This window comes from Hemiscyllium ocellatum, chromosome 22 (genome assembly GCF_020745735.1).
Source record: "Hemiscyllium ocellatum isolate sHemOce1 chromosome 22, sHemOce1.pat.X.cur, whole genome shotgun sequence".
In the NCBI taxonomy this organism is placed as follows: domain Eukaryota; kingdom Metazoa; phylum Chordata; class Chondrichthyes; order Orectolobiformes; family Hemiscylliidae; genus Hemiscyllium; species Hemiscyllium ocellatum.
The window spans coordinates 19,782,380-19,809,021 of record NC_083422.1 but is presented as its reverse complement, the minus strand read 5'-3'; the positions used below and the strand labels follow the sequence as shown (position 1 = coordinate 19,809,021).

Here is a 26,642-nt window from a genome sequence, read left to right as displayed (position 1 = left end):
GGTGCTCCAGTCACTCCCACAGTCCAAAGATGAGCAGGTCAGGTGAATTGGCCGTGCTAAATTGCCTACAGTGTTTAGCTGCATTAGTCAGAGGGAACTGGGTCTGGGTGGGTTACTCTTCAGAGGGTCGGTGTGGACTTGTTGGGCTGAACGGCCTGTTTCCACGCTGTAGGGAATCTAATCTAATCAACAAGACTTGAAATTGAATGAAGTCAAACCCATAGAAATAACAGAGAAGGGAATTATAACTAGCGTTTGAGTACTGTAGTGTTAATATAGATGGGATTGCACTTTTACTGCAGCCTTCAAAAAAACTTTCAAAATGGTGTTATATAAAACTAGCTTGGTTTATTACTTTTTTTACAAAAACTTTTCCTTTGGTTAATAAATTTCTGTTTTATTGTTAGAACAAACTCTGAAGCTTTGTGTTTGCATTCAGTGAGATCACCATGCCAAATAAGAACAAAACACGATTTACCAAGTCAAATTTCAGTGTGGAATCTGATTTGTCCAGTAAGAACATCAGTAAGTAACATAATAATACAAAATCCAGGTGGGAACTAAGAAGACACGAAAAGGCTGCAGAGATGTAGGCAGGTTAAGTGAGTGGGCAATATGGGTAGATGGAGTAAAATGTGGGAAAATCTGAGGTTATTCATTTCTGTTTCAAGAATAGAAAAGCAATATTTAATTAAAAATGTGCAAAACGCATTAATTTTTATCCTGATGGAGTTGATGTACTCATACAAAGTGCTAGCATACAAGTCGGAAAATAAATAGCATGTTGGCCTTCACTGCAAGAGGATTAGAAAAGGAAATTTTTCTACAGTTGGACATGCTGTGGTTGATATTATAGGTGTGCAATTTATATTTGAAAGAAGTTCTTTACATTGGAGATAGGACAGCTAAGTTCATTAGAGGCGAAGTAAATTGGGTCTATATTTTCTTCATTTAAGAATGAGACATGATGATCTCATTGTAACTTACATGATCATGAAGGGACTTGACGTGACAGATAGAGGTCATTTCCTTCTCCCTTTAGATTCCCCAGTCAAGAGGTAGTAACATCTAGATTACTGCCAGTGCTGCGAGCTATGAGGGTAGAAATAAGAGGAAAGGGCAGATAAATGCATGGCTAAGGAGCTGGTATGGGGAGAGGGTTCACATTTTTGGATCATTGGAATCTCTTCTGGGGTAGGAGTGATCCATACAAGAAGGACAGATTGAACATCAATTCACCAGGGGACTAACATACTGGCAGGGAGATTTGCTGGAGATGGTTGGGTGATTTTAAACTAGTAAAGTTGGGTGGGGACTGGAATTTCATTCCAATTCCAGAATTGTGGCTCAGGGATGGACAAGACTGACAGCTTAAACGTTCCAGGATACAAATGCTATAGAAGGATAGAAAATGGGGGGCTTGCAGGAAGAGTTATTTAGATGGAACTGAGAATAAGAAAAAGGATCACTTTTTGGGATTGCACTACAGACCCTTTAACTGTCAGTGGCAAATTGAAAAACAAATTTGTAAAATGATTTCAGTTATCTGTAGGAATAATAGGGGATTATAACTTACCAAACATAGCATGGGACTGCCATAGTGTTAGGAGTTTAGATGGAGAGGAATTTTGCTAAAAGTGCACAAGAAAACTTTGCTTCAGTATGTGGATGTACCTACTAGCAAAGATGCAAAACTTGACCTACTCTTGGAAAATAAGACAGGGCAGGTGACTGAGGTGTCAGTGGGGGAGCACTTTGAGGCCAGTGACCATAACTGTATTAGTTTTTAAAAAGATGATGGAAAAGGACAGACCGGATCTAAAACTTCAAGTTCTAAATTGGAGGAAGGCTAATTTTGACGGTATTAGCTAAGAACTTTCAAAAGCCAATTGGGCGCAGGTGTTTGTAGGAAGAGGGACGACTGGAAAATAGGAAGTCTTCAAAAAATGAGATAACTCCAAGAATCTAGAGACAATATATTCCTGTTAGGGTGAAAGGAAAGGCTGGGGGGGGGGGGGTATATGAAAAGCTGGACGACTAGAGAAATTGCGCTTTTGGTTCAGAAAAATGACAAAAAGAAATGGTCGAGAATGTGTTGCTGGAAAAAAGCACAGGTCAGGCAACATCTTGGGCATATGTCCTTCATCAGGAATCTGCTCCTCAGATGCTGCCTGACTTGCTGTGCTTTTCCAGCAACACACTCATGACTCTGATCTCCAACATCTGCAGTCCTCACTTTCTCCTGGAATAAAAAGGATATATCAGGTATAGACAGGAGAGATCAAATGATTCCTTAGAAGAGTATAAGTATACTTCTACTGCATTTAACAGGGAAATCAGGAGTGCAAAAAAAAAAGAAACATGAGATAGCTTTGACAAATAGGGTTAAGGAGAATCCAATACATTAAGTACAAAAGGTTAACTAGGAAAAGATCAGCAAGGCAGCCAATGTGTGGAACTACAGGAGATGGGGGCGAGGGGGGGGAAATACTAAACGATTATTTCACATCATCATTTCTTGTGGAGAAGGGCATGGAATGTGGGGAAATAGAGTGACATCTCAAAAAAGGTCCATATTACAGAAGTGGTGGTGCTGGATGTCTTGAAACACAACCATGGATAAATCATCAGGATCTCACTGGGTGTACTGTAGAACTCTGTAGGAAGCTATGGAAGTGACTGCTGGACCCCTTGCTGAGATAATTATCATCAATAGTCTTAGAGAAGACTGGAGGTTGGCTAATGTGGTGCCACTATTTCAGAAAGGTGGTAAGGAAAAACCAGGGAACTATAGACCGGTGAGCCTGACCTCAGTGGTGGGCAAGTTGTGTTAGGGAACCTGAGGGACAGGAATTACGTGTATTGGGAAAGACAAGGACTGATTAGGGATAGTCAGCATGGCTTTGTGCATGGGAAATCATGTCTCACAAACGTGATTGAGTTTTTTGAGGAAGTAACAAAAGAGGATTGATGAGGTCAGAGCGGTAAACGTGATCTATATGGACTTCAGTAAGGCATTCAACAAGGTTCCTCATGGGAGGTTGATTAGCAAGGTTAGAGCTCATGGAATAGAGAGAGAAGTAGCAGTTTGGAGACAGAACTGGTTCAAATGTAGAAGACAGAGGGTGGTGGTGGAGGGTTGTTTTCAGACTGGAGGTCTATGACCAATGGAGTACCACAAGGATCGGTGCTAGGTCAGCTGCTTTTCGTTATTTTCATAAATGATTTGAATGTGAACATAGGAGGTATAGCTAATAAGTTTGCAGATGACACCAAACTTGTAGGTACAGTGGAGAGCAAAAAGGTTACCTTTCAAGTACAACAGGATTTTGATCAGATGGGCAAACAGGCTGAGGAGCGACAGATGGAGTTTAATTTAGATAAATAAAAGGTACTGCATTTTGGAAAAGCAAATCAGAGTAGGACCGCAGGAGTGAACAAAGAGACCTTGGAGTGCAGGTTCACAGCTCCTTGAAAGTAGAGTCACAGGTAGATAGGATAGTGAAGGGTTATGGTTAGGGATGCTTTCTTTTATTGGTCAGAGCATTGAGTGTAGAGGTCGTGTTGTGGCTGTACAGGACATTGGTTAGGCCACTGTTGGAATATTGCATGCAATTCTGGTCTCCTTCCCGTTAGAAGGATGTTGTGAAACTTGAAAGGGTTCAGAAAAGATTTACAAGGATATTGCCAGGTTGGAGGTTTTAAGCTATAGGGAGAGGCTGTTTTCCTTGGAGCACCAGAGGCAGAGGGGTGACCTTATAGAGATGTATAAAATCATGAGGGGCATGGATCGAATAAATAAGCAAGGTCTTTTGCCTGGGGTGCAGGGAGTCCAGATCTAGAGGCCATAGATTTAGGGAGAGAGGGAAAGATATAAAAGAGACCAATAGGGCAAATTGTTCCACACAGGGTGGTGAGTGTTTAGAATGAGCTGCCAGAGCAAATGGAGGAGGCTGGTATAATTACAGCATTTAAAAGGCATCTGGATGGGTACACAAAGAAGAAGAATTTAGAGGGATATGGGCCAAGTGCTGGCGAATATTAGCTTACGTTAGGATATCTGGTTGGCATGGACAAGTTGGACCGAAGGGTCTGTTTCCATGCTGTACATTTCTATGACTATTTAGAACAGAGGAGGAGAAATTTATACACTGAAAAGGGTTTTGAATCTTTGGAACCCTTGACCTCAGAAGGCTACAGCCACACCAATATTAAACATATTCAAAAGGTTGAAATAGACAGAAGTTTGGTCTTTCAGAGAATGGAGAAATATATGAGGTCATCGGGAAAACTGAAGTTGGTGGTCAGATATGGTCACACTGAATGGGGAGCAGACTCTACACTCCATATGATTGCCTCCTCACCCTCTCTCATTTGTTTACTTAACTTTCCTTATTTGGTCTGGAATATATATATTCCAGATCTACAGAATTCAAAGTGACCAGCAAGCTCTCAGTTATATCAAAGTTCTACTGAAATGTTGAACAAAATTGAGTAGATCATCCAATATCGACTCAGACACCAACAACCATATTTAATCTCCCTGCCAAGTCCTCCTTCCTAATAAGGTGAAGACACCAAGCATCATCCTAGAACACAGTCATAATCATTTCCATATACAATGGAATTCATTAGGGATTGGCATTGGGATCAATTTTTCCTCGACATTCATTAATGGAGCAGACTGGGTGTACAAGCATAATTTTAAAATTTGCAGATACTACAAAACTGTACTATGAATTAAAAGAAGGCTAGAGATAGACTTCAAGAGACATGAACAGATTGATGATACAGGAAGAAGCATTGCACTTGAAATTTAACACTGGAGTGCGAAGTGATTTTTGGATACTGTTACAAGGATGCTTTTAATATTATCCAAACACTGTTTCAAGGATGCTTTGCGTCCTCATGGTCAAATGGAGGTCCAGGTTAGAGTCCCACCTGCTCCAAAGGGTGGAAAAACAGCCCTGAACAGGTTGATTGTATTTTTTCTAAAATAAGCTTTCTCCCCCCCCCCCCCCAAAGATGCTTTGCAGTTAACATTGCTTGAAGACATTAATTTTTGAAAAATTGTTTAGTTTTCTGAATGGTTTCTTTAAAAGGGTTCGTTGAAAGTTCACTGTTGATATTGGAGATTATTTCAAAAAACATGACTTCCAAGAAATCACAACAACAGAAAACAAAAGGCACAATTCTAACCGAGTGCAGGAACAGAAGGGCGACTTGCTACCTGTTCTCTTAACACTGAAGGTGGCAGGCCAAGCTGAGAAGATGGTTAATAAGGTATACAGGACCCTGACGTTTTATAAATAAAAGTAAAGATATAGAAGTAAGTAAGTTATAATAAACCTGAACAAAACATTGATTCAATCTCAATTAAAAAAAAAAGTGCGTCTGATTGGGGACACCAAATAAGGACAGCAAGGTTTTCGAGATGGGACAGAAAAGGTTCACAAGAACACAGTTGCTTTCCTTCAAGAAAATTGAAAAGGTGATTTGCTAGAGGTGTTTGTAAACAATCTGTTCAAAATACACAGGAAGAAACTGTTCCTATTGGCTGAAACATTGCAAAACAGTGGAAGCAAAGTTAAAGTGACTCGCAAAAGAACGGAAAAACAACAGGAGAAAGAAATAATTCACTGGCAGTGATGATCTGGCATGGACTGGTTCAGCAGGTGATTGAGGCAGGTTCCACTGTGCCCTTCAAAAGGGACTGGATAACTACTTGAAGAGAAAGAATTGTAGATTTATGAGCAAGTTAAAAAAGAACACATCGAAGTTGGATAGCTAAATTGCCCTTACAGTTAATGGACTTCACAAACTAAATGGCCTCCTTCGGTGAAAGAATTATTGAATGATTCTAACTTTTATTTAATGGACTTCAATCATATGAAACACTGATGACAGAAAACAATGTTGACACTTCAGGCAGAAAAAAAAAAGTTAAAATAAGCAAACCAATTTTAGAAAAACTGCAGGCATTCTTTCTGCCATCTCATAATATTAAGATAATTTTCAATGATTTTCTCACACCATATTGGTGCTTTCACATCAGTCACAGAATAGTTTGACAAATCTCTGAAAATACAGGATGCGCACAATTCTCTTGTGGCTTGTCCAATGCAAGCACTCAAATTAATCTGGGTACATGCAAGTGAAATCAAGAGAACTGATCGATCATTCAGTAACCATTCAGCTCAATTTTTCATTCACTTAATATCTTCCAGTTTAAATGGGTTTTGTTGAAAAAAAAATCCATTTTCTCACTGTCCAACTTTTAAAATTAAAACTTCTTGCCAAATTATACTGCTGTGTTAGAGTATAATTGAAAGTGCATAGCTTTTAGTAAAAACCTCTAAGATATTCTTTAAAGACACTATTTTCAAAAATCAAGCTACAGCAACATATGCTTATGGTACATGTTCCCACAGTGCTGCAACTGTTTTTAATTCCAATCTGTTCTTCCAAATGATTCAATTTCTCTTTTCCTTGCTTTTCATCAATTTCTTTCAAAGCTTGTACGTTTTTGTTAAATGTAATTTGTCAGCAAGGAAAGCATTCTAGATTAAATTCTCCTTTTCTACAGGACAGAGAAATTAGATTAAGATTCCCTCCAGTATGGAAACAGGCCCTTCAGCCCATCAATCCACACCGGCGCTCTGAAGAGTAACCCACCCAGACACTCAGGGCGGCACGGTGGCACAGTGGTTAGCACTGCTGCCTCACAGCTCCTGAGACCCGGGTTCAATTCCCGACTCAAGCGACCGACTGTGTGGAGTTGCACATTCTCCCCGTGTCTGCGTGGGTTTCCTCCGGGTGCTCCGGTTTCCTCCCACAGTCCAAAGATGTGCGGATCAGGTGAATTGGCCATGCTAAATTGCCCATAGTGTTAGGTAAGGGGCAAATGTAGGGGTATGGGTGGGTTGCGTTTCGGCGGGTCGGTGTGGACTTGTTGGGCCGAAGGGCCTGTTTCTACACTGTAAGTAATCTAAGTAATCTAATCTATTATTACCCATTCCCCCTACCCTACATTTACCGCTCACTAATGCGCCTAGCACCACGGGTAATTTAGCATGGCTAATTTACTTGACCTGCCCATCTTTGGATTGTGAGGAAACTGCAGCACCTGGAGGAAACCCATGCAGACATGGGGAGAATGTGCAAACTCCACACAGACAGCCACTGAGCCACCTCAACGACAAATACAAAATTAGTCTGAGTCCAAGTTAGAGACAACTTGAAAATACACACCACTGAGACTTAGGCACAGATTATTGTGAAGACTAGAGTGAGAAGTGAACAACTTTCAACTTAATTACAGTGAAGTCAAATACATTTAAAATATAATAAAAGCAAACTTAATCTTCAAACTTGGGCAAACAGCAAATGTTAAAATGCACAGAAGTTTTGTTTTCCAGTTGCTGAGTATTTCTGCCTGCTTTTATGCAGCAGCTGATGAACTGATTATAATGAAGCAGCAGCAGCCAAAGTGATAGATCTATGCTGAACAGAAACCATATACTAGCACACAATGCCCCAGTCATGTTGAAGGTACATTTTTGTTGAAGATAAACGTCCTGGCCTACTAGAATCTACCTGGCTGATCAGAGATTGGTCAGCTAGCTAAGATTAACAGTTTTGCAAGACAACACATAAAAAAAGTTAAAAATTTAGGACAAATGTGGTATCATGATAATATTATTAGTGATCCAGAGATAGGAGAACATGGGTTCAAATTCTCCACCAATTGAATAATATAAAAACCCATCAGATTCATCAACATTCTTTAAGGACCAAATCGGATTCCTTATCTGATCTGGTCTACATGTGACGCCAGACCTACATTAATGTAGCTGGACTCTTAACTGTCCTCTAAAATGACCTAGCAAGCTACTAGTTTGAGGACATTAGGGATAGGCAACAAATGCTGGCCTTGTCAGTAACACCACCATCCATGAAAGAATAATGAAGAAAAAGCAACCCTCTGGACTTTAAAATGCCTGAATGCACAGTTTATTTTGTTGGCCTATCAGCATGTTTATTTCTCAGTTACTAACAGCATAATTAGATACATCAATTTAATAGGACAATGTCTATTTAAAACAAAGTACAAGTTCAAAAATCATTTGAATAGTTAAGAATGTAGAATAGAAATCTTAAAGCAATAATTTTATGTTCATCCAAAAAAAATGACACTGCTATAGTCATATCAATGTAAACATCCAAGTTCAAGAGAGTCTAGTTCTAATAGTAATTATGTTAATACATGAAAAATGCATGTGCTTTTTATATACATATATATAATTTCACAACATGTGGACATTGTTGGCTAACCAGCATTGCTGCCAATTCCTAATGCTCTTGAACCAAGTGGCCTGTTAAGTTACTGCAGAGATAAGGTATGATGAACCACCTTCGTGAACCTTCACACTCATTTTGATTTATGTATACTGACAGTGTTACTCAAAGAAATTTCAGGATTTTGATCCAGTGAAAAAATAGCAATATAGTGCAAAGTAAGGATGGTGAGTGGGGAACTTGCAGTTGGCAGTGTTTCCATGAATTTGCTGTTCTTGTCATTCTAGGTGGTAGAGATTGCAAAACTGGACGCTGCTGTTGTCAGAGCCTAGGTGATTTCTGCAGTGCATCTTGTAAATGGTATATACTGCTGCCACTGTGCACTGGTATTAGGAGTGAGTGCTGATATTGACAGATGGGTACCAATCCAGGTACCAGAATTCTTTTCATGGATGTGCTGAGCTTCTCAAGTATTGGTGGAGCTGCACTATTCAGCAAAGTGGTTTGTCACACATTACTTGTGTTTTGTAGATGGAAGACAGGTTTTGGGAAGTTGGGAGAAGAGTTACTTGCTGCAGAATTCCAGCCTCTGATCTGCTCTTGCAGGCACAGTATCTTTCTGCCTGGTCCAGTACAGTTTCTGGTCGAGGGAGAGGGCTCATAACTTGCACAAGAAAAAGTAGAGATCACATTTTTTTTTAAGAAGGGTAGACATTTATACTTCAAACTGTGTTCATTACTTCATATCCTTGCAAATAAGTCTCGTTGTCACAAAATGTATAATTTGGCCATGTCTTAAAAGAATTTTGGGTAGATGGATCTTTATCCATATTAAATTTAGAATTAAAAGAAGAATATAATTGGGGATATCAGTAGCTGGACAAAGCATTTATATTTACGCTGGGTGTAGTGGAATAGTGGGAGGAGAGAAGCAATGGACTATCCAAATCTTGTTTAGATCATCAAGGTAACATTTCAAGTCTGTGATCCTTCATCAGAACTGGTATTAAAGACTAACCTGTTCCAAATGAACTAAACCGATGTTCTGGGTTGCCTGTAGATTTCTCCAACTGGAACAGTCTCCAAGCATCATTCATTAGATTTTTCTCATGCTCAGAGTCAACAGCATTGACTTCTCTATCTTTACAGCTGGCATCAAACAAAGGGCAAAGGAAAAATTGGGCAAACCTAATTTATATTAAAAAAAAAGGTGATTAAGTAAAGCTTCAAGGAACAAACATCCATATTGAACTACATTTGCTTTAAAAGAGAGCTACACTGCATGTGCCTAAAACAATACAGATCAAAATTCCAACAGAGACAGACTACTTATTAGCAAAGTATCATAAATGGTGTTTGGTTAAAATAGTACCTATTTACTGCCATCTACGCAAGTAGTCAATGGCAAGCTTCAGAAAGAAAGAAAATAGAAGTAGAATAACACCGCCTTGCTACCAGAGATCTGACTGAATACTTACTAAATTCATTGCCACAAAATTCCAAAAATAAAATTATAGGGCTAAATTTTCAAATTGTCAGTCAATATTGGAATGGAAGAGCCAGGATTTAAAAATGGCAGATAAGATTGTATTCTGAGATTTCTCTCACGTGCAATTTTAAGGAAGCATGTCCCATGTTGGTGTGCTGCAATCCTGTCTATTTCTAGTCTAATGAAGGAAAGGACATCCTAGACTCCTCACTATTGCCTCATTAATTTCCGATTAAGGGCTCTTGTCCGAAACATCAATTCTCCTTCTCCTCTGATGCTGCCTGACCTACTGCTCCTTTCCAGCACCCACTCTCAACTCCTCACTATTGCCATCAAGTCAGGCCAGTTTTGGTAGACGATGCAGTTTACTGGAGTTCAGAGGTGGTGAGAGCACAAGTTCATTTGCACAAAATATTTGACAAGTTAGTTTGAAAGGCGCTGACAATTTGCATTTCAATGAACAGTGGAAACTCTATTATCCGAATGTGATGGGTGGGTGGGTGGGCAATATTGCGCTCAGATAATCGATCATTTGGAAAATCGATTAAATGCCTTTCCTCTGGGGCACGGATTTATAAAGTCTACTCCCTATTCAGGAGACTGCAGCAGCACACAGCATGCAACACCCCGACCCCTGCCTCCCAACCTCGTCCAACCCCGCACCCCCCTCACCGCCACCTGTCCACCCCTTGGACTCCCTCTGGGGCATCCAGACTGCACAACAAGACTGTTGCCTTTGTGGGGCAAGTCCCCAAATAGCACAGCCACACACAACTTTGACAGGTTCCATTTTTGCCCTGTACAGGACAATGTTGGAGAGATTATTCCTTGGTGGGGGGGGGGGGGAAAAGAAGAGGTGTTAGGGTACACCATTCCGTAGAACTCCAGGGAAGAGTGTGTGTGTGTGCACGTGTGGAAAGAGAGAAAAATCACTAAACAAAAGATGCGAACACTGCTGGAAACACATCATTTTGTTTCTCTCAGGATCTCGAGATCTCCTTCGGATAATCCAATTTTCAGATAACTGATATTCGGATAATCAAGTTTCCTCTGTATTAGTACATGTTAAATGTGACACAGCTCTTTTAAAGATGTCAACACCAATAAACAGACCAGAATTATTGAAGTGCTTGTGGTATTAGCGTGCTTAACATTGGGGATAAAATTGCTTCATTGCATTCAACAGTACTTTAATTCCAATGTCATTTGAATCCTGAGAGTTAACTTTTCTTTGATCAATGGTCCAACCATCTGCTGAGCATTCTAAAGCTGTGGAAAAATAGGCCACTACTGAAAATGTGTTCTGTATTTGACTCTATTGGACTTGTTTAAGCAGCTATGCATGGAAATTCATTAGCTGAGCTCCAAACCCCAATACTAGATTCAGCTTTACAGGGTTTTTGCAGACAGTTATCAAGGAGACTGCATATATTTTGCCTGACATCTTCTAGGAGTACAGGTCATTCTGCTATTATGTGCGTTTCGGCAACATAAATTCACTGTAACCTGTTTGATAAATTAGGAATGCTGTTTCTAAAGCACAAACTTTTAAAATTTGTGTTAGCTGTAACATGATTACATTGCCAACACTAAACACTGTTTGCAATGCACAACTTTTCTCTAACACAGGGTTGCACAGTGGTTCAGTGGTCAGCACTGCTGCCTCAGCACCAGGGACCTGGGTTCAATTCCTGCCTCAGGTGACTGTGCAAACTACACACAGACAGACATTCTCCCAGTGTCTGCATGGGTTTCCTCCAGGTGCTCCAGTTTCCTTTCAATCCAAAGATGTGCAGGTCAGATGAATTGGCCAAACTAAATTGCCCATAGCATTAGTGAGAGGGAAATGGGTCTGGGTGGGTTACTCTTTGGAGGGTCGGTGTGGACTTGTTGGGCCAAAGATCCTGTTTCCACACTGTAGGAAATCTAATCTTAAAAAAAACCATCACATTATAAAGAATTGATTGTAGCTAGAATTAATGTTTTTGAATATCTGATTATTTTGATAGTTTTGAGCATTTCAAAAGGCATCCAAAGGCATGAGTTCTGTCCAGAATGGATGCAATGGAGGTAAATCAGATGCTGGAAAAGCGCAGCAGGTCAGGCAGCATCCAAGGAGCAGGAGAATCGACGTTTCGGGCATGAGCCTTTCTGCCTCAGGAGAAGGGTTCATGCCCAAAACGTCGATTCTCCTGCTCCTTGGATGCTGCCTGACTTGCTGCACTTTTCCAGCAATACATTTTCAGCTCTGATCTCCAGCATCTGCAGTCCTCACTTTCTCCTACATATATTGGATGGACCAGCAAGGGCGAGGATGCCTAACACTCTCAATTCAGCCAATATTCCACTAAATAAGGTGCGCTTCCTAATCTGTGCATGTCAGGCATATTCTGGCAGCAATAGCCCAGCTGAAGCCTGTCCCACTCATCCAGGCTGGGGGTGGGGGGAGCAAAAGACTACCGGACAGGTGACTTGATTGAGAATTTTACATTTTAATTAACGTCCAATGCTGTTATTTAAAGGCCAAAACAATTTGCGAGAAGTGGAGAAAGTAGGAAAAGTACATAAGTTCTCAAATGTACAATAGCCCTCTGCCAGAAAAGTACTGGAAATTAATTTTGCATAAATTACTCACACCTGTTAAGATATGAAAACAAAATAAGTACATCCAATTACAAAAAGGTCAGCTTCCCCAAGTAAGCACACTGAAATGGGCTGTTCCACTCCTCAAACTATATGAAGGATCACACATAATGGGGTTTTTCATCTAAACAGGAGGTCTGGTATAAAGCGAAAGATGTGCAACAACAGTGTGCAGCTGCTAACAGACAGATGAACACAAAACAAAGAAATTAACTATTCTGTCGACTATTACCGATTCAGGGCACCTTCCAAATGCTCGTTTGATACATCAAAATAGTAGTTGGTATGTTCCCCACTGGTAAATGCATTTGAGCTCCCAGCATGTTCACTGAGAAACTGACTGTACTCATTCTCCTTTGGATACTTCTCAGTTCCTAAGAAAAGCATATGTTCACAAAAATGAGCAAGTCCAGGTATCTCTTTGGGATCTGCCAAGGAGCCTGAAACAAAAGAAAAATTAGGAAAACTACAGTTAAAAGGTTGTGCTTAAATCCCAAACATTTTGCTTATAACAACATTCAAAAATATTTATTAAATGATGAATGAGCATTTTTTTTAAAAACAAACATACAATAGGACATGCACAATAGGAAGTGTGGAATAATGTTCAAAGCACTATCAGTTAAAAAGGACACTTTTAAAATAATAAAATTAAAATTGTATGATTACAACCTTATATCTTGCCAGACAAACTTGCTGACTTGTAGAAATAGGATAGTCAAAGGTTTGTTAATTCAAGTGAATGGCAAGAAAAAGTCAACTATCAGCCAGTTGGATAATCTTTTTTTAAAAAATCTGATTAAGTAATTTTAATTGATAGGAATTTAGGGTGTACAGGTCCAGGGAAGACACAAGCGCTATATATAGAAGGAACAAGAGACAACAGGCAAGGGATTGTGATATTTTAAAATCTTTAAATTTGTTTTGTAATAGTTTACTTTCCATTTTTAAATGGAGTAAAATTGTTTTGAGAGTATAGCTATTTAAAGCAATAAAAAGGACTTTAGATCCAAAGAATTGAGTAACGATTAACAAATTGGAACCACTCAAACTCTTGCAGAGAATTCTCATTTTCCTTCTTAGAGATATTCTTTTTAACATTCTAGCAAGGAATGTATGAATATTCTACTAAGTTTGTTATATATTCAAATAAGGAAATCCAGAAACTGCCTAAATAGCAGAAAAAAAAGCCAGTAATGGTGGGACAAAAGGGAGACAAAAATGTGTAAAAAGGTAAAAGATGGAAGAAAGATGATTTGTGCCAAGCAGTCAGACTAAATTGCCCATAGTTCTACAGATGTGCAGGCTACCTGGATTGCCACAGGAAATGCAGGGTCACACAGATAGGTGGAGGGGATGGGATATTTTTCAGAGGGTCAGCACAGACTCAATGGCAGAATGGGCTCTTTCTACATTGTAGGATTCTATGACAGGTGACATTTACAGGAATCAGAGAGGCCAACAAGCCAATAAAGGTTTTGAACGATGTTGGGGGCCTTAAACCAAAAAAGGCCAAAATGGACAATTGCAGGTATAGTGAGCAGAACTCAGTGCAGGTAGGGTATGGAGAGTAGAATTTGGAATCACTTTAAACCTAAACAGCATGGATGATGAATGGCTGGCCAGCATTTGAACAGCCAGATATAATTATTTCAGCAACATACATCAAAAAAGAACAACCCGTGGCTGCTGCAAAGCTCCAAGTCAGCAATCGACAAGACAGAAATACGCAACCAAAGCACAACGCGCAGCAGGTAGGGCACGGGGGTGGTGAAAAGCTGAGCACAACCTGAAAAAGTGGCCAGAGGGGTGAACTGTTGACAATGATTTAAAGCTTTTGGCAGAAGCAAAGATAATGGCTCTGGTTTCAGCTTAACTGAAATGAACTGCAGCACGGTGGCACAGTGGTTAGCACTGCTGCCTCACAGCGCCTGAGACCCGGGTTCAATTCCCGACTCAGGCGACTGACTGTGTGGAGTTTGCATGTTCTCCCCGTGTCTGCGTGGGTTTCCTCCGGGTGCTCCGGTTTCCTCCCACAGTCAAAGATGTGCGGGTCAGGTGAATTGCCCGTAGTGTTAGGTAGGGGTAAATGTAGGGGTATGGGTGGGTTGCGCTTCGGCGGGTCGGTGTGGACTTGTTGGGCCGAAGGGCCTGTTTCCACACCGTAAGTCTAATCTAATCTAATCTAATCAACTAAGGCTGAGTGCTCAGCAACACAGTACACGAAGAATGTTCGTGAAATTAGAGCCTGCAGTTTCAGCAAAAGAACAAGGAGTTAAAAAAATCTCAAAGTAAAAGTGATTGTGCTAATTAAAATGGTACGTTCAATGTGCCAGTTAGATACGATAACGGAGTCAAAATAGTTGACTTATCAACCCCGGTATCATATGAAAGCTTTCAAAGTCAGGCAAAAATGGATGATAATTGATTAACTAGTTTATCGTGTGTTAAAAAGAATGCATAAGTCATAACCTCATCATCCTCGTACCTTTCTAAAACATGGTCATAACTATTTCAAAGATACAGCACAATAAATTGCTTTGGTCTGAAGGATAAGACAAAATCATATGGCTATGCCCATTCTTTGTGTTGCTCCAACTTGATAATAATTAAAAACAGAACAGGATCACAGTGTACATAGAGACCATTCGACCCATTGAGTCTGCCCCAATTAGCATTTACCACAGATAATCTACCCAGCCTGCATATCCCTGGACACTATGGGGCAATTTAATATTGTCAATCCACCTAACCTGCATATCCTTGGACTGTGGGTGGAAAATGTAACACCTGACAGAAAACCCATGCAGATATGGGAAGATCATGCAAACTTAACACAGACCGCTGCAAGGCTGGAATTAAACCCAGGTCGCTGGCACAGGCAGGCAGCAGTGCTAACCGCTGAACCACTGTGTAAGCAGTAACGATCACTTTGTGAAATGTGCTTTTGGTAAACAAAGGCACACAGAAGAACCATTAATATTTTAACTGATATTAGTACCAATGTGAACATCCAGGGCTGCAGAAGACTTGTCAGTAGTGGGATCATGAATGAGTAACACACGAATGTCATTACAGAGTTCCAATCCACGATATTCACGTTTATCCTCAGGAGATTTGATAACATTGGTCACTATTCTCTTGATGGAAGGGTTATTCATTCTCAGGTTTCTTGTTGGCTGCAGGCTGCAAATGGAAGACATTTTAGTAAATATAACATATAGCTACATTCCTGCTTCAAGTAAGCGATTGGTGGAAACGTAAACATAAGTAGAACTTCTGAATAGCATCTCAAATTGAAAGTGCTGTCATCTGTAGACAGGTTATTGGATGCAAATGCTCTTTTGATCTAAGAAAGCCATCTGAAATGACAGAGACAAATATCAAATTGTACACTGATCTTTCATTATTGCAGCAATGTCAAGCAAGAAATTGCTCACAAATGCAACAATTAAAGGGACAACCAGTGAGTTTTCAAAGTGCTTGAGTAAGAAAATGTTTGGTCAAACAAGACAAACTCTCCCAATACTTCCCTGTAAAAGCAATATGTGGGTTGATACTTAAGATCCCAGACTGATTCCCAGTCAGGTATAGTCTTTGCTAGTGCGGCACATCATCCATCAGCTGCATTTCCCAAACTTTGCCCCAATATAATCTCACTTCAAGGCTTGATAGTCATCGTCAAGATCCCTCAGTAAAAAGTGGGGATGTATTTGTAGGAGGCCGCAGCAGCAGTGGAGGCAGAGGAGGACTGGAAATGTTGAAGGGGCTTGTCTGCTACTGTGGGAGCGCAGCTGTTAGGTCAATCAGACAGCTCCATGGCATTCATCACTTCCTTGGAGCTCACAAACCTAAACTTTCAGCTTCTGCCCCCACTGAGAATCTTGATTCTCACTTTGGGAAGATCTGAGCCACGGGCTAGGAAAGGAAAAAAGTGAGGTTTCTTAACACATTGCACTACTGCAACAACAGTTGCATGAACATCAAGTCAGAATGGTACTAGTTGCAATAACATTTATCATTGAGACTTGCACCTCAAACAAAACTATAAAAATACTTTTGCCTCGATGAAAAAGTCCTTGGATGTCCTTGCAAGCTCACTTTCACTGGGTCCACTTTCATACCCTCACAACTAACCTATTTAAATTCAAAATTAGTTTTCCAAAATATTAGAGTTTTAGTTAAGAGAGGTTAGCTAGAATAGGGCAGAATGGTGGCTCATTGGTTAGCACTGCTACCTCAGTGCCAGGGACTAGAGTTTGATCCAGCCTCAGGCGACTATCTTTGCGGCATTTGCAAATTCTCTCCTTGTCTATGTGGGCATCCTCCCACAATCCAAAGATGTGCAGGTTAAGTGAATTGGCCATGCTAAATTGCCCAGAGTGATCAGCGATGTGTAGATTAGGTGCATTAGTCAGGGTAGAGTAGAGTAGGGGAATGGGTCCGGGTAGGTTACTCTTCAGAGGGAGGGTGTGGACTTGTTGGGCTGAATGGCCTGTTTCACCATTGTAGGGATTCTACGAAAATAGGGCTGTTTCTCTTGCAGCAGAGAAGGCTTGGGGGGGGAACTTAACTGAGATGTGTAAAATTACGAGGGGACAAAGACAGGAAGAAACCTTTTTCCATGCAGGAGGAATCAATGACTAGGAGACATATCATTAAAAGGGAAGGGGCTGGAGGTTTGGAGATGTGAGGATTTGGTTTTCACCAGATTCCAATGACTGGAATCTGGAACTCTGCCAAAAAGGGTGGTAGATGCTGCAATCCTCACAACATTTAAGAGCAAGTTAAACGTATACTATGACACCAAGGCATACAAGACTATGGGCCAAGTGCTGGAAAATGGGATTAGAATAGATGGTGGTTGTTTTTGACCAGTGCAGATCGATGAGGTCAAAGTGCATTTTGCTGTGCTGTAGATCTCTGACTCTATGAAGATGTTATTAACAAAATTGTCAAGAGGAATCAATGGAATATATTCGGATTTTGCAGAAGACTTTGGACAAGAACTCCCACAAGATTGGTCAGAAAAATTAAAATACACAGTACACCAGGTAATGTACTAGCACTGATTAAACAATTTGCTAATATACAGGGACAGAGCAGAAATAAATGGGTCATTCTCAAGTTTGCACAATGCGATTCATAGGGTATTACAAGAATCATTAGTTCAGACCCAGCTTTATTAATATACAGGTCGTCCCTGATTTAATCAACATCAGACTTACAAATGTTAGTATTTATTAATATGATCCCATGCTTGATTTAGTTTTTAAAAGACCCACACACAAACATTTCCTGTGCTTACACTTTCCAATGTGTTTCAATTTGGAGACAAAGACTTGCAAACAGACTCCAGAACAGAATCCATTCACAACCCAGTAACTGCCTGTATCTCAATAATTCGATCTTGTGGACCAATATAATATTTCCAAATTTGCAGATGATATAAAAGCTAAGCAGAAGTCTGTGCTGAGGAAGATGGAAAATGTTTCTTGGGGGAATTTGGACAGGCTTAGGTGATTAGGCAAGAACAAGGCAGATGAAATATAATATGGAAAAATGTGAGATAGAAGGAACAGATGTGCATAACATTTCTCAAAGAGAGAAGTTGGAAAGTGTAAACATGAGAAGGGACTGGACTGTCTTTTTCAGTGGATCACTGGGTGTTACCATTCAGGTATAGTAAGCTATTAGAAGACTTTTGAATGTTAGTTTTTTTTTGCAAGCACATTCACGACAGGAGTAATGAAGTCTTGCTTCAGTTGCATAAGAGCTTGGTTAGACCACACCAGGTGTAACTTGTACAGTTTTGGTCTCCTTACCTCAAAAAAAGTTACTTTTGCCAGAGAGAAAGTGTGCAACAACAGTTCAGACTTACTCCTAGACTGTCCGAAAAGCTTTCGTGAACTCGTCCATATTAGCTAGAGTTTCTAAGAATGAGAAGCGATTCCCATTGAAGCCTAGAAATTACTTAAAAAGGATAGACAGGATTGGGGAGGGGGCACTATTTAAAAATAAGAGGGATATCAATTAGGACCAATAGGAGGAGAATTCTGTTCACTGAGGGTGGTGAATCTTTGGAATTTACCATGGAAACTTAAGTGTGTATATTTAAAGTAGAGTTTGAGAATTTTTTTGATTATCAATGGTGTAAAGGGTTATGAGAGTAAAGTGGGTTAAAGGTATTGAAGCGTCTAATCAGCCATCATTGTACCAAATGGTGAAGTTGGCTCAACAGGCTGAATGGCCTACTCCTGTTCCAATGTTCCTTTTCCACTTGACAAACTAGTCAGAAAGTAAAAGCCCATGAGATCCAATGATCCAAAATTGGATCAGTGGTAGGATGCAAAGTGTGCTGGTCACAGGTGTTCTTATTCAAGGTTCCCCCCAATCCCCCTGTGAGGGTTAGTGTTAGGTTCCTTACCTCTTGTGGTTTATATCAATGATTGGGGCTTAAATCTAGAGGACATGATTAAAATGTCTTTACATGATAGAAAAACTGGTCATGTTGTTGATAGAGATAGTTTCGCAGCAGACCTCAGGAAGATTCCAAAAGGATTGCTCAGGTGGAGAGAAGACTCAGGTCAGTTTTTTCCTGAATTGATCAATTTTTATTTTTATTTTCAATTTCCATCTGCACTTAAAATTGATTCTGTACAACAAATAGTAGCTGAGAACAGATACCAATGCCAAAGCAGACAGTAGTTGCCCAGCCCTCGAGAAGGCAGTGGCATAATCTCTTCTTGAACCACAGCAATAAGTTTTATTTTAAAATGAATCTAAAAGACCAGTCAGGATAATCATTTTCTATATGTACAGCAAAGTGAAATTATAAAACTAAAACATTATATGGGTCGTACACTTAATTCAAAAAAAAAGTTGGTGGCAACTTGCGATTCAAATATTCAAACAAGTTCAACTTGAACAACGCACAAGTTTACTGCTGGTACAAGGTTGAAATAGCTCCCGATGTCAACGCTGTGGCATTTGTATATATTGTACATCATTATGAGGCAGGAGCAAATTACTGGAGATACTGGAATCTGAAGTATATTGACTCTGTAAAAAATTATAGCTCAAGTGTACAGAGGAACCTCAATTATCCGAGCAAGTTGGGCAGGCACTATTTAATTCAGATAATTGAATATTCAGTTAATTGATTCTTTTTTTTACACATTAGATTCCCTACACTGTGGCAACAGGCCCTTTGGCCCAACAAGTCCACACCGACACTCCGAAGAAAAACCCACCCATTCTCCTGCATTTACCCATGACTAATCCAACCAACACACTGATCAATTTAGCATGACCAATTCTCCTCACCTGCACATCTTTGGACTGTGGGAGGAAACCCATGCAGAAACAGGGAGAACGTGCAGTTGCCAGAGGCAGGAACTGAACCCGGGTCCCTGGCGCTGTGAGGCTGCAGTGCTAACCACTGAGCCACCGTGCCATCCCTCTCCTCTGATACAATGCCTCTTCTCTGGGGCTTGGAGTTTTCTTAAGTTTCCTTTTTCCTCGCTCCTTCTGTCTCAGGATGTGTTTCTGATGGGTTAACTCCAGGAAAGGTAAGAGAGGTAGGTAGGCAGTGCAGGTGTCTTCTATGGATATCCCTATTTCAAACAAGTATTCTGTTTTGGAAAGTGTAGGGACAGATGGACACTTAGGGGTACGTAGCACGAACAGCCAAGTTTCTGATATTGAGACAGGCTCTAATGTAATGAGAGGTACGTCGGGTCCCAAGCAATCAGTTGTGTTAGGGGACTCTAATCCAAGGTACAGCCAGACGTTTCTGTGGCCAGCACCGAAAAATCAGAATGGTGTGTTGCTTCCCTGGTGCCAGGATCAAGGATGTTCTCAAGGGGGAGAGGGACCAGCAGGAGATCATTGTACACATTGGAACTAACTATTCAGGAAGGGAAAAGGTTGAGATTCAAAAGGGAAGTTAGAGATTTAAGCAGGAATTTAAAAAAAAAAGGAGGTCCTCGACAGTAGTAATATCTGGATTACTTCCGGTGCACAAGCTAGTGAGGGCAGGAATAGGAGAATAGAGCAGATGAATGCATGGCTGAGGAGCTGGTGTACGGTGAAAGATTCATATTTTTGGATCATTGGAACCTGTTTTGGGAGTAGAAGTGACCTGAACAAGGAGGACGGATTTCACCTAAATTGGAAGGGGACTAATATACAGGCAGGGAAATTTTCTAGAGCTGCGCAGGAGGATTTAAATTAGTGGGTGGGGAGTGTGGAAAAGAGGGGGAACCCAGGGAGATATTGAGGAAAGATTTCAAACTGAGACTGGTACAGTTGAGAACAAAGGCTAGTCAAACAGTCAGGGCAGCCAGGGACAAAGCACAGAACAAAATAGAACTGATAAATTTAACATGCATTTATTTCAATGCAAGGGGCCGAACAGGGAAGGCAGATGAACTCAGGGCATGGTTAGGAACATGTGACTGGGACAGCATAGCAATTACAGAAATATGGCTCAGGGATGGACAGGACTGGCAGCTTAAAGTTTCAGGATACAAATGCTACAAGGATAGAAAGGGAGGCGAGAGGAGGGGGGAGTGGCATTTTTGATAAAGGGATAGCATTACATCTGTGCTGAGGGAGGATATGCGCAGATATTTGTATTATAGACCCCCTAATAGTCAGAGGGAAATTGAGAAACAAATTTGTAAAGGAGATCTTAGCTATCTGTAAGAATAATAGGGTGGTTATGGTAGGGGATTTTAACTTTCTAAACATAGGCTGGGACTGCCATAGTGTTAGGGTTTAGATGGAGAAGAGTTTGTTAAGTGTATACAAGAACATTTTCTGATTCACTATGTGCATGTATCTACTAGAGAAGGTGCAAAACTCTATCTACTCTAGGGAAATAAGGCAGGTGTCAGTTAGGGAGCATTTTGGGGCTAGCCTCCACAATTCTGTTAGCTTTAAGATAATGGTGGAAAAAGACAGACCAGATCAAAATGTTGACATTCTAAATTGGAGAAAGGCCAATTTTGACAGTATTAGGCAAGAACTTTCAAAAGCTGATTGGGCGCAGATGTTTGCAGGTAAAAGGGACAGCTGGAAAATGGGAAGCCTTCAGAAATGAAACAATGAGTGTTCAGAGAAAGTATATTCCTGATAGGATGAAAGAAAATGCTGGGAGGTATAGGGAATGCTGGATGACTAAAGAAATTGAGGGTTTGGTTAAGAAAAAGAAGGAAGCATATGTCAGGTATAGACAGGATAGGTCGAGCTAATCCTTAGAAGATAGTAGGAGTAGACTTAAGAGAGAAATTAGGAGGGCAAAAAGGGGACATGAGATAGCTTTGGCAAATAGAGTTAAGGAGAATCCAAAGGGATTTTCCAATTACATTTAAGGACAAAAGGGTAACTAGGGAGAGAATAGGGTCCCTCAAAGATCAGCAAGGCGGCCTTTGTGTGGAGCCGCAGGAGAAGGGGCAGATACTAAACGAGTATTTTGCATTAGTATTTACTGTGGATATGGAAGATATAGAATGTAGGGAAACAGATGGTGACATCTCGAAAAATGTCCATACTGTAGAGGAGGAAGTGCTGGATGATTGAAATGCATAAAAGTGGATAAATCCCCAGGAACTGATCAGGGGTACCCTAGAACTCTGTGGGAAGTTAGAGACGTGATTGCTGGGCCTCTTGCTGAGATACTTGTATCATCGATAGTCACCAGGTGAGGTGCCGGAAAACTGGAGGTTGGCTAATGTGGTGCCACTTTTAAGAAAGGTGGTAAGAACAAGCCAGGGAACTATAGACCAGTGAGCCTGACTTCAGTGGTGGGCAAGTTGTTGGAGGTAATCCTGAGGGATAGGATGGACATGTATTTGGAAAGGCAAGGACTGATTATCCCTAATCAACATGGCTTTGTGCGCGGGAAATCATGTCTCACAAACTTGATTGAGTTTTATGAAGAAGTAACAAAGAGGATTGATGAGGGCAGAGCAGTAGATGCAATCTACATGGACTTCAGTAAGGCATTCGACAAGGTTCCCCATGGGAGACTGATTAGCAAGGTTAGGCCTCATGGAATACAGGGAGAACTAGCCATTTGGATACAGAACTGGCTCAAAGGTAGAAGACAGAGGGTGATGGTGGAGGGTTGTTTTTCAGACTGGAGGCCTGTGACCAGCGGAGTGCCACAGGGATCGGTGTTGGATCTACTATTTTTTAAATCTTTTATCTAAACGATTTGAATGTGAGCATAAGAGGTACAGTTAGTAAGTTTGCAGATGACACCAAAATTGGAGATGTAGTGGACAGCAAAGAGGGTTACCTCAGATTACAACAGGATATTGATCAGATGGGCCAATGGGCTAAGAAGTGGCAGAAGGAATTTAATCTAGGTAAATATGAAGTGCTGCATTTTGGGAAAGCAAATCTTAGTAGGATTATACACTTAATGGTAAGGTCCTAGGGAGTGTTGCTGAATAAAGAGACCTTGGAGTGCAGGTTCATAGCTCCTTGAAAGTGGAGTCACAGGTTGATAGGATAGTGAAGGCGGCGTTTGGCATGCTTTCCTTTAAATCGGTCAGAGTACCGAGTAAGACCATAAGACATAGGAGTGGAAGTTAGGCCATTCAGCCCATCGAGTCCACTCCGCCATTCAATCATGGCTGATGGGCATTTCAACTCCACTTACCCGAGTACAAGAGTTGGGAGGTCATGTTGCAGCTGCACGGGACATTGGTTAGGCCACTGTTGGCATATTGTGTGCAATTCTGGTCTCCTTCCTATCAGAAAGATGTTGTGAAACTTGAAAGGGTTCAGAAAAGATTTACAAGGATGTTGCTAGGGTTGAAGGATTTGAGCTATAGGGAAAGGCTGAATAGGCTGGGGCTGTTTTCCCTGGAGCGTCGGAGGCTGAGGGAGTGACCTTATAGAGGTTTATAAAATCATGAGGGGCATGGATAAGACAAATATACAAAGTCTTTTCCCTGGGGTCAGGGACTCCAGAACGAGATAGCATAGGTTTAGGGTGAGAGGGGAAAGATATAAAAAGAGACTAAGAGGCAACTTTCTCACACAGAGGGTGGTACGTGTATAGAATGAGCTGCCAGAGGAAGTACAATTGCAACGTTTAAAAAGGTATCTGGATGGGTATATGAATAGGAAGGGTTTGGAGGTATATGGGCCAGGAGCTGGCAGGTGTGACGAGATTGGGTTGGGATTTCTGGTCGGCATGAAAGAGTTGGACCGAAGGGTCTGTTTCCGTGCTGTACATCTCTATGACTCTAAATGCAGTTCACTAAAATATCCTGTTCCATCTTTCAACTAATCCTTTCTCTGGTGGATCTTGCATCAGATTGTGAAAATGTACAACTACACAGGGTGCAGTGGAATGTACACGATTCTGAATAAAACTGTATCTGTCCATTAGGGAACCTGGATTCAATTCTTATCAACATGCCAATTCCTCTGTAGTAGTACAGCAGATTAAGAAACAGAAACATTCACAGCCAAGGCAAATCACTCAGCCTGGCATCTGCTGGTAAAATAGTTTGAGATCTTTCAAATCAGACTGTTCAGAAAACTGGAGGCAAAAAAAGACTGAATCCTCTTAAAATTTGTGATAAAAAGACACTAATAAAATGATTTATTCATAGTTTTCTTAGATAACTTTCATAGCATATGACAAACAGATGCTCAGAAAAAAGGATGTGGTGTGAATTGATAGCTGAATCTAGCACTAGTCAGCAATAAGGAAATATTAATAAGTGATATTAAAAATAAATGTATTGTTGTAGCTGATACTTTGCCAAAGAGAGTAGTGAAATCAAAGTTAAAGCAACACAAAATAAAAAGTGAAGCGAAGGGGAGGCTTCAAGGCTATTGTATTGCTTCAGCAAGAGTTATGGATCGTTCTCATGAAGCAGATGTTCTAGATGGCCTGTGTTGTAATCTTATTTAAAATTGGACAGACCTCTCAAAACTTAGTCCTGTTTCTTCAAAACATTCAAATATTACAGTTTCGACTGAATCTTGTTGCGACCACAGTGAAGTGCATGATTGAATGGAGGAGAGGTTGACTAATCTCAGGGAGCGAATCACTGAAAAAAATAATTGTTAGAATCCATCTAAAAGCATACTGTTTAAATAAGTTAGATGGTAGGTGTAACTCTGGAGAGAAGTGCCCATCCCCGAGCACTCTCTGGCCCGGGGAACGGTGCTACTAAAACATGATTTGGAGATGCCGATGTTGGATGCCTACTAAATGCAGTTCACTAAAATATCCTGTTCCATCTTCCAACTAATCCTTTCTCTGGTGGATTTTGCATCAGATAGTGAAAATGTACAACTACACAGGGTGCAGTGGAATGTACACGATTCTCCAGCACACAATTTGAAATGGACTTCTAACCAAAAACTCATTTCTACTGAATGCCTGCTAAAACATGTTGCACTCAATTCAGAAGTTTGCAATCCTCGGTACTCTCCCGGAAGGGCAACCCGCAGCCAGCTCCAAACTGGCTCCGTTTATCGCCCAAATACCCAGAGCCGTGTGTTACCAAGTGTCTCTTTACCCCACCGGGAGATGCCCAACTATTGCACACAACAGAATGACCTTCACCCCGAGACATGACTCGGCACCTCGTGGCGCGGCCACAGGCCTCGACCTATCCCAGCCCGGGCCTAGCCGTCGAGCAGCGCCGGGCCGCTGGTTTTGGGCGAAGAGGGCCGAGCGCGAGGCCGGCCATCCATTACCCCCTTCAGCCGGCGCCGCGCTCTCACTCCACACGGGCCCCCGGACTTACCGCTGGCGCCGGGAATAGCAGAGCCGCAGCAGGCGCCCCACGCCCCGCATGTCCGCCCCGCTCCAACCGAGGGGGGGGTGTTGGAGAACCGCTCCCGGGGATAGAGCCGGCACGGGGGCGGGCGCGGGGTCTCTCCTCAAACTCTGCACGCTCCGAGGCGCCGGGATCGTACTCACTTCAACCCTGTCAGCGTGTTTCCAAAGGCCGGGTACTCCGGAGCGGCTGTCACTCGGTTGGCGGCTCCGCGAGTGTCCGCGGACGGAGGATGGCGGCTCGGGCTCGCCGCCGAGGGCTCAGGGAGCGGCCGCTGAACCGTAAGCACCTGCGATAATAACCGGTAATATCGCCCCTCACCGTGTGTGACATCACAATCCAGCTGATATCACCGCCTTATATGCGGCTCGTTGCTGATGTCATCACCGGAGAATCTTTGTTTCATTCTTAGAATTAAGGTCACCAGAAATAACAACATATCACTGCTGCAAGAGTTTCACACTGATGCCTCTTCCAACCACACACTATGGATACCAGCTCATCAGATGGGCCGATTACAGCTTCGGGCATATGTTGCCGTCCATTCGGATCCTTGATACCACGGTCGCTGTGTCCCAATGTTTCGAAATTCAAATAGTCTGGATTTTGCAGTGAATGCTGAAAAGCGTGCAACCATACCGGGGCTGCATAGTGAAATCCTACACTTTTGGTTTGTCTGAAACCTGCCGGACTTACTGTGAAAACTTTGGTGAATTGTCCAGTACTTATCTCAAAAGTTGCACTCGGTTATTTAAATTATATTTCCTACCTGATGGTAATACTGAACAAGTCAGATGTCACAGTAAAACCTGGCTTGATAGACACTAAATTTTAGTCTTTTTTTAACATGGAGGTCAGTCGCAGAGTATATCTAGAAGATTGGTTTAAGCTTTAAAGGTCAACAGAAAACCACAAAACGAGCTATAATAAAGAAAAGATAGATTGAGAAAAAAATTGGTCAGAGTATAAAGATGGCAAAAGTTTCTATAAATATATAAAAAGGAAAGACTGGCTAAAGTAAACATTGGCGCTTTAGAGGAGGGATTTAGTAATGGGACATGAGGAAATGGCCAAGGCATTTAATAGGTATTTTGTGTTGGTCTTCACAATGGAGGGCATGAATAACATGCCAGTAATTAAATAAGATGAAGGGAGGTGAGGACTTCAAACTAATCATTATCACAAAAAAGGGCGTATTGGGCAAGCTAATGGAGCTAAGGGTAGACTAGTCCCCCGGCCCTGATGGGATGCATCCCAGCGTTCTAAAAGAGATGGGGGAAGAGAAATAGCAAGTGCAATTGTGGTAATTTTCCAAACTTCCAGGACTCTGGGATAGTTCCAGCAGATTGGAAAACAGCAAATGCGATGCCACTGTTTAAAAAGGGAGGTAAACA

At 41.3% G+C, this 26,642-nt stretch overlaps 1 protein-coding gene across 1 annotated transcript in view; it reads right to left on the bottom strand.

Annotated features, from left to right (window-relative positions):
- Window positions 1-25,579, bottom strand: part of ide (insulin-degrading enzyme) — a 121,306-nt gene extending 95,727 nt beyond the window's left edge. The window contains exons 1-4 of the mRNA XM_060841923.1: window positions 25,392-25,579; window positions 15,432-15,616; window positions 12,663-12,870; window positions 9,317-9,486 (exon numbers count right to left, since the gene is read on the bottom strand). Of these exons, the coding sequence (XP_060697906.1) occupies window positions 9,317-9,486; window positions 12,663-12,870; window positions 15,432-15,591 (538 nt within the window). The 5' untranslated portion in view covers window positions 15,592-15,616; window positions 25,392-25,579. The remainder of the gene's footprint in view (window positions 1-9,316; window positions 9,487-12,662; window positions 12,871-15,431; window positions 15,617-25,391) is intronic.
- Between the last annotated feature and the right edge of the window lie 1,063 nt (window positions 25,580-26,642).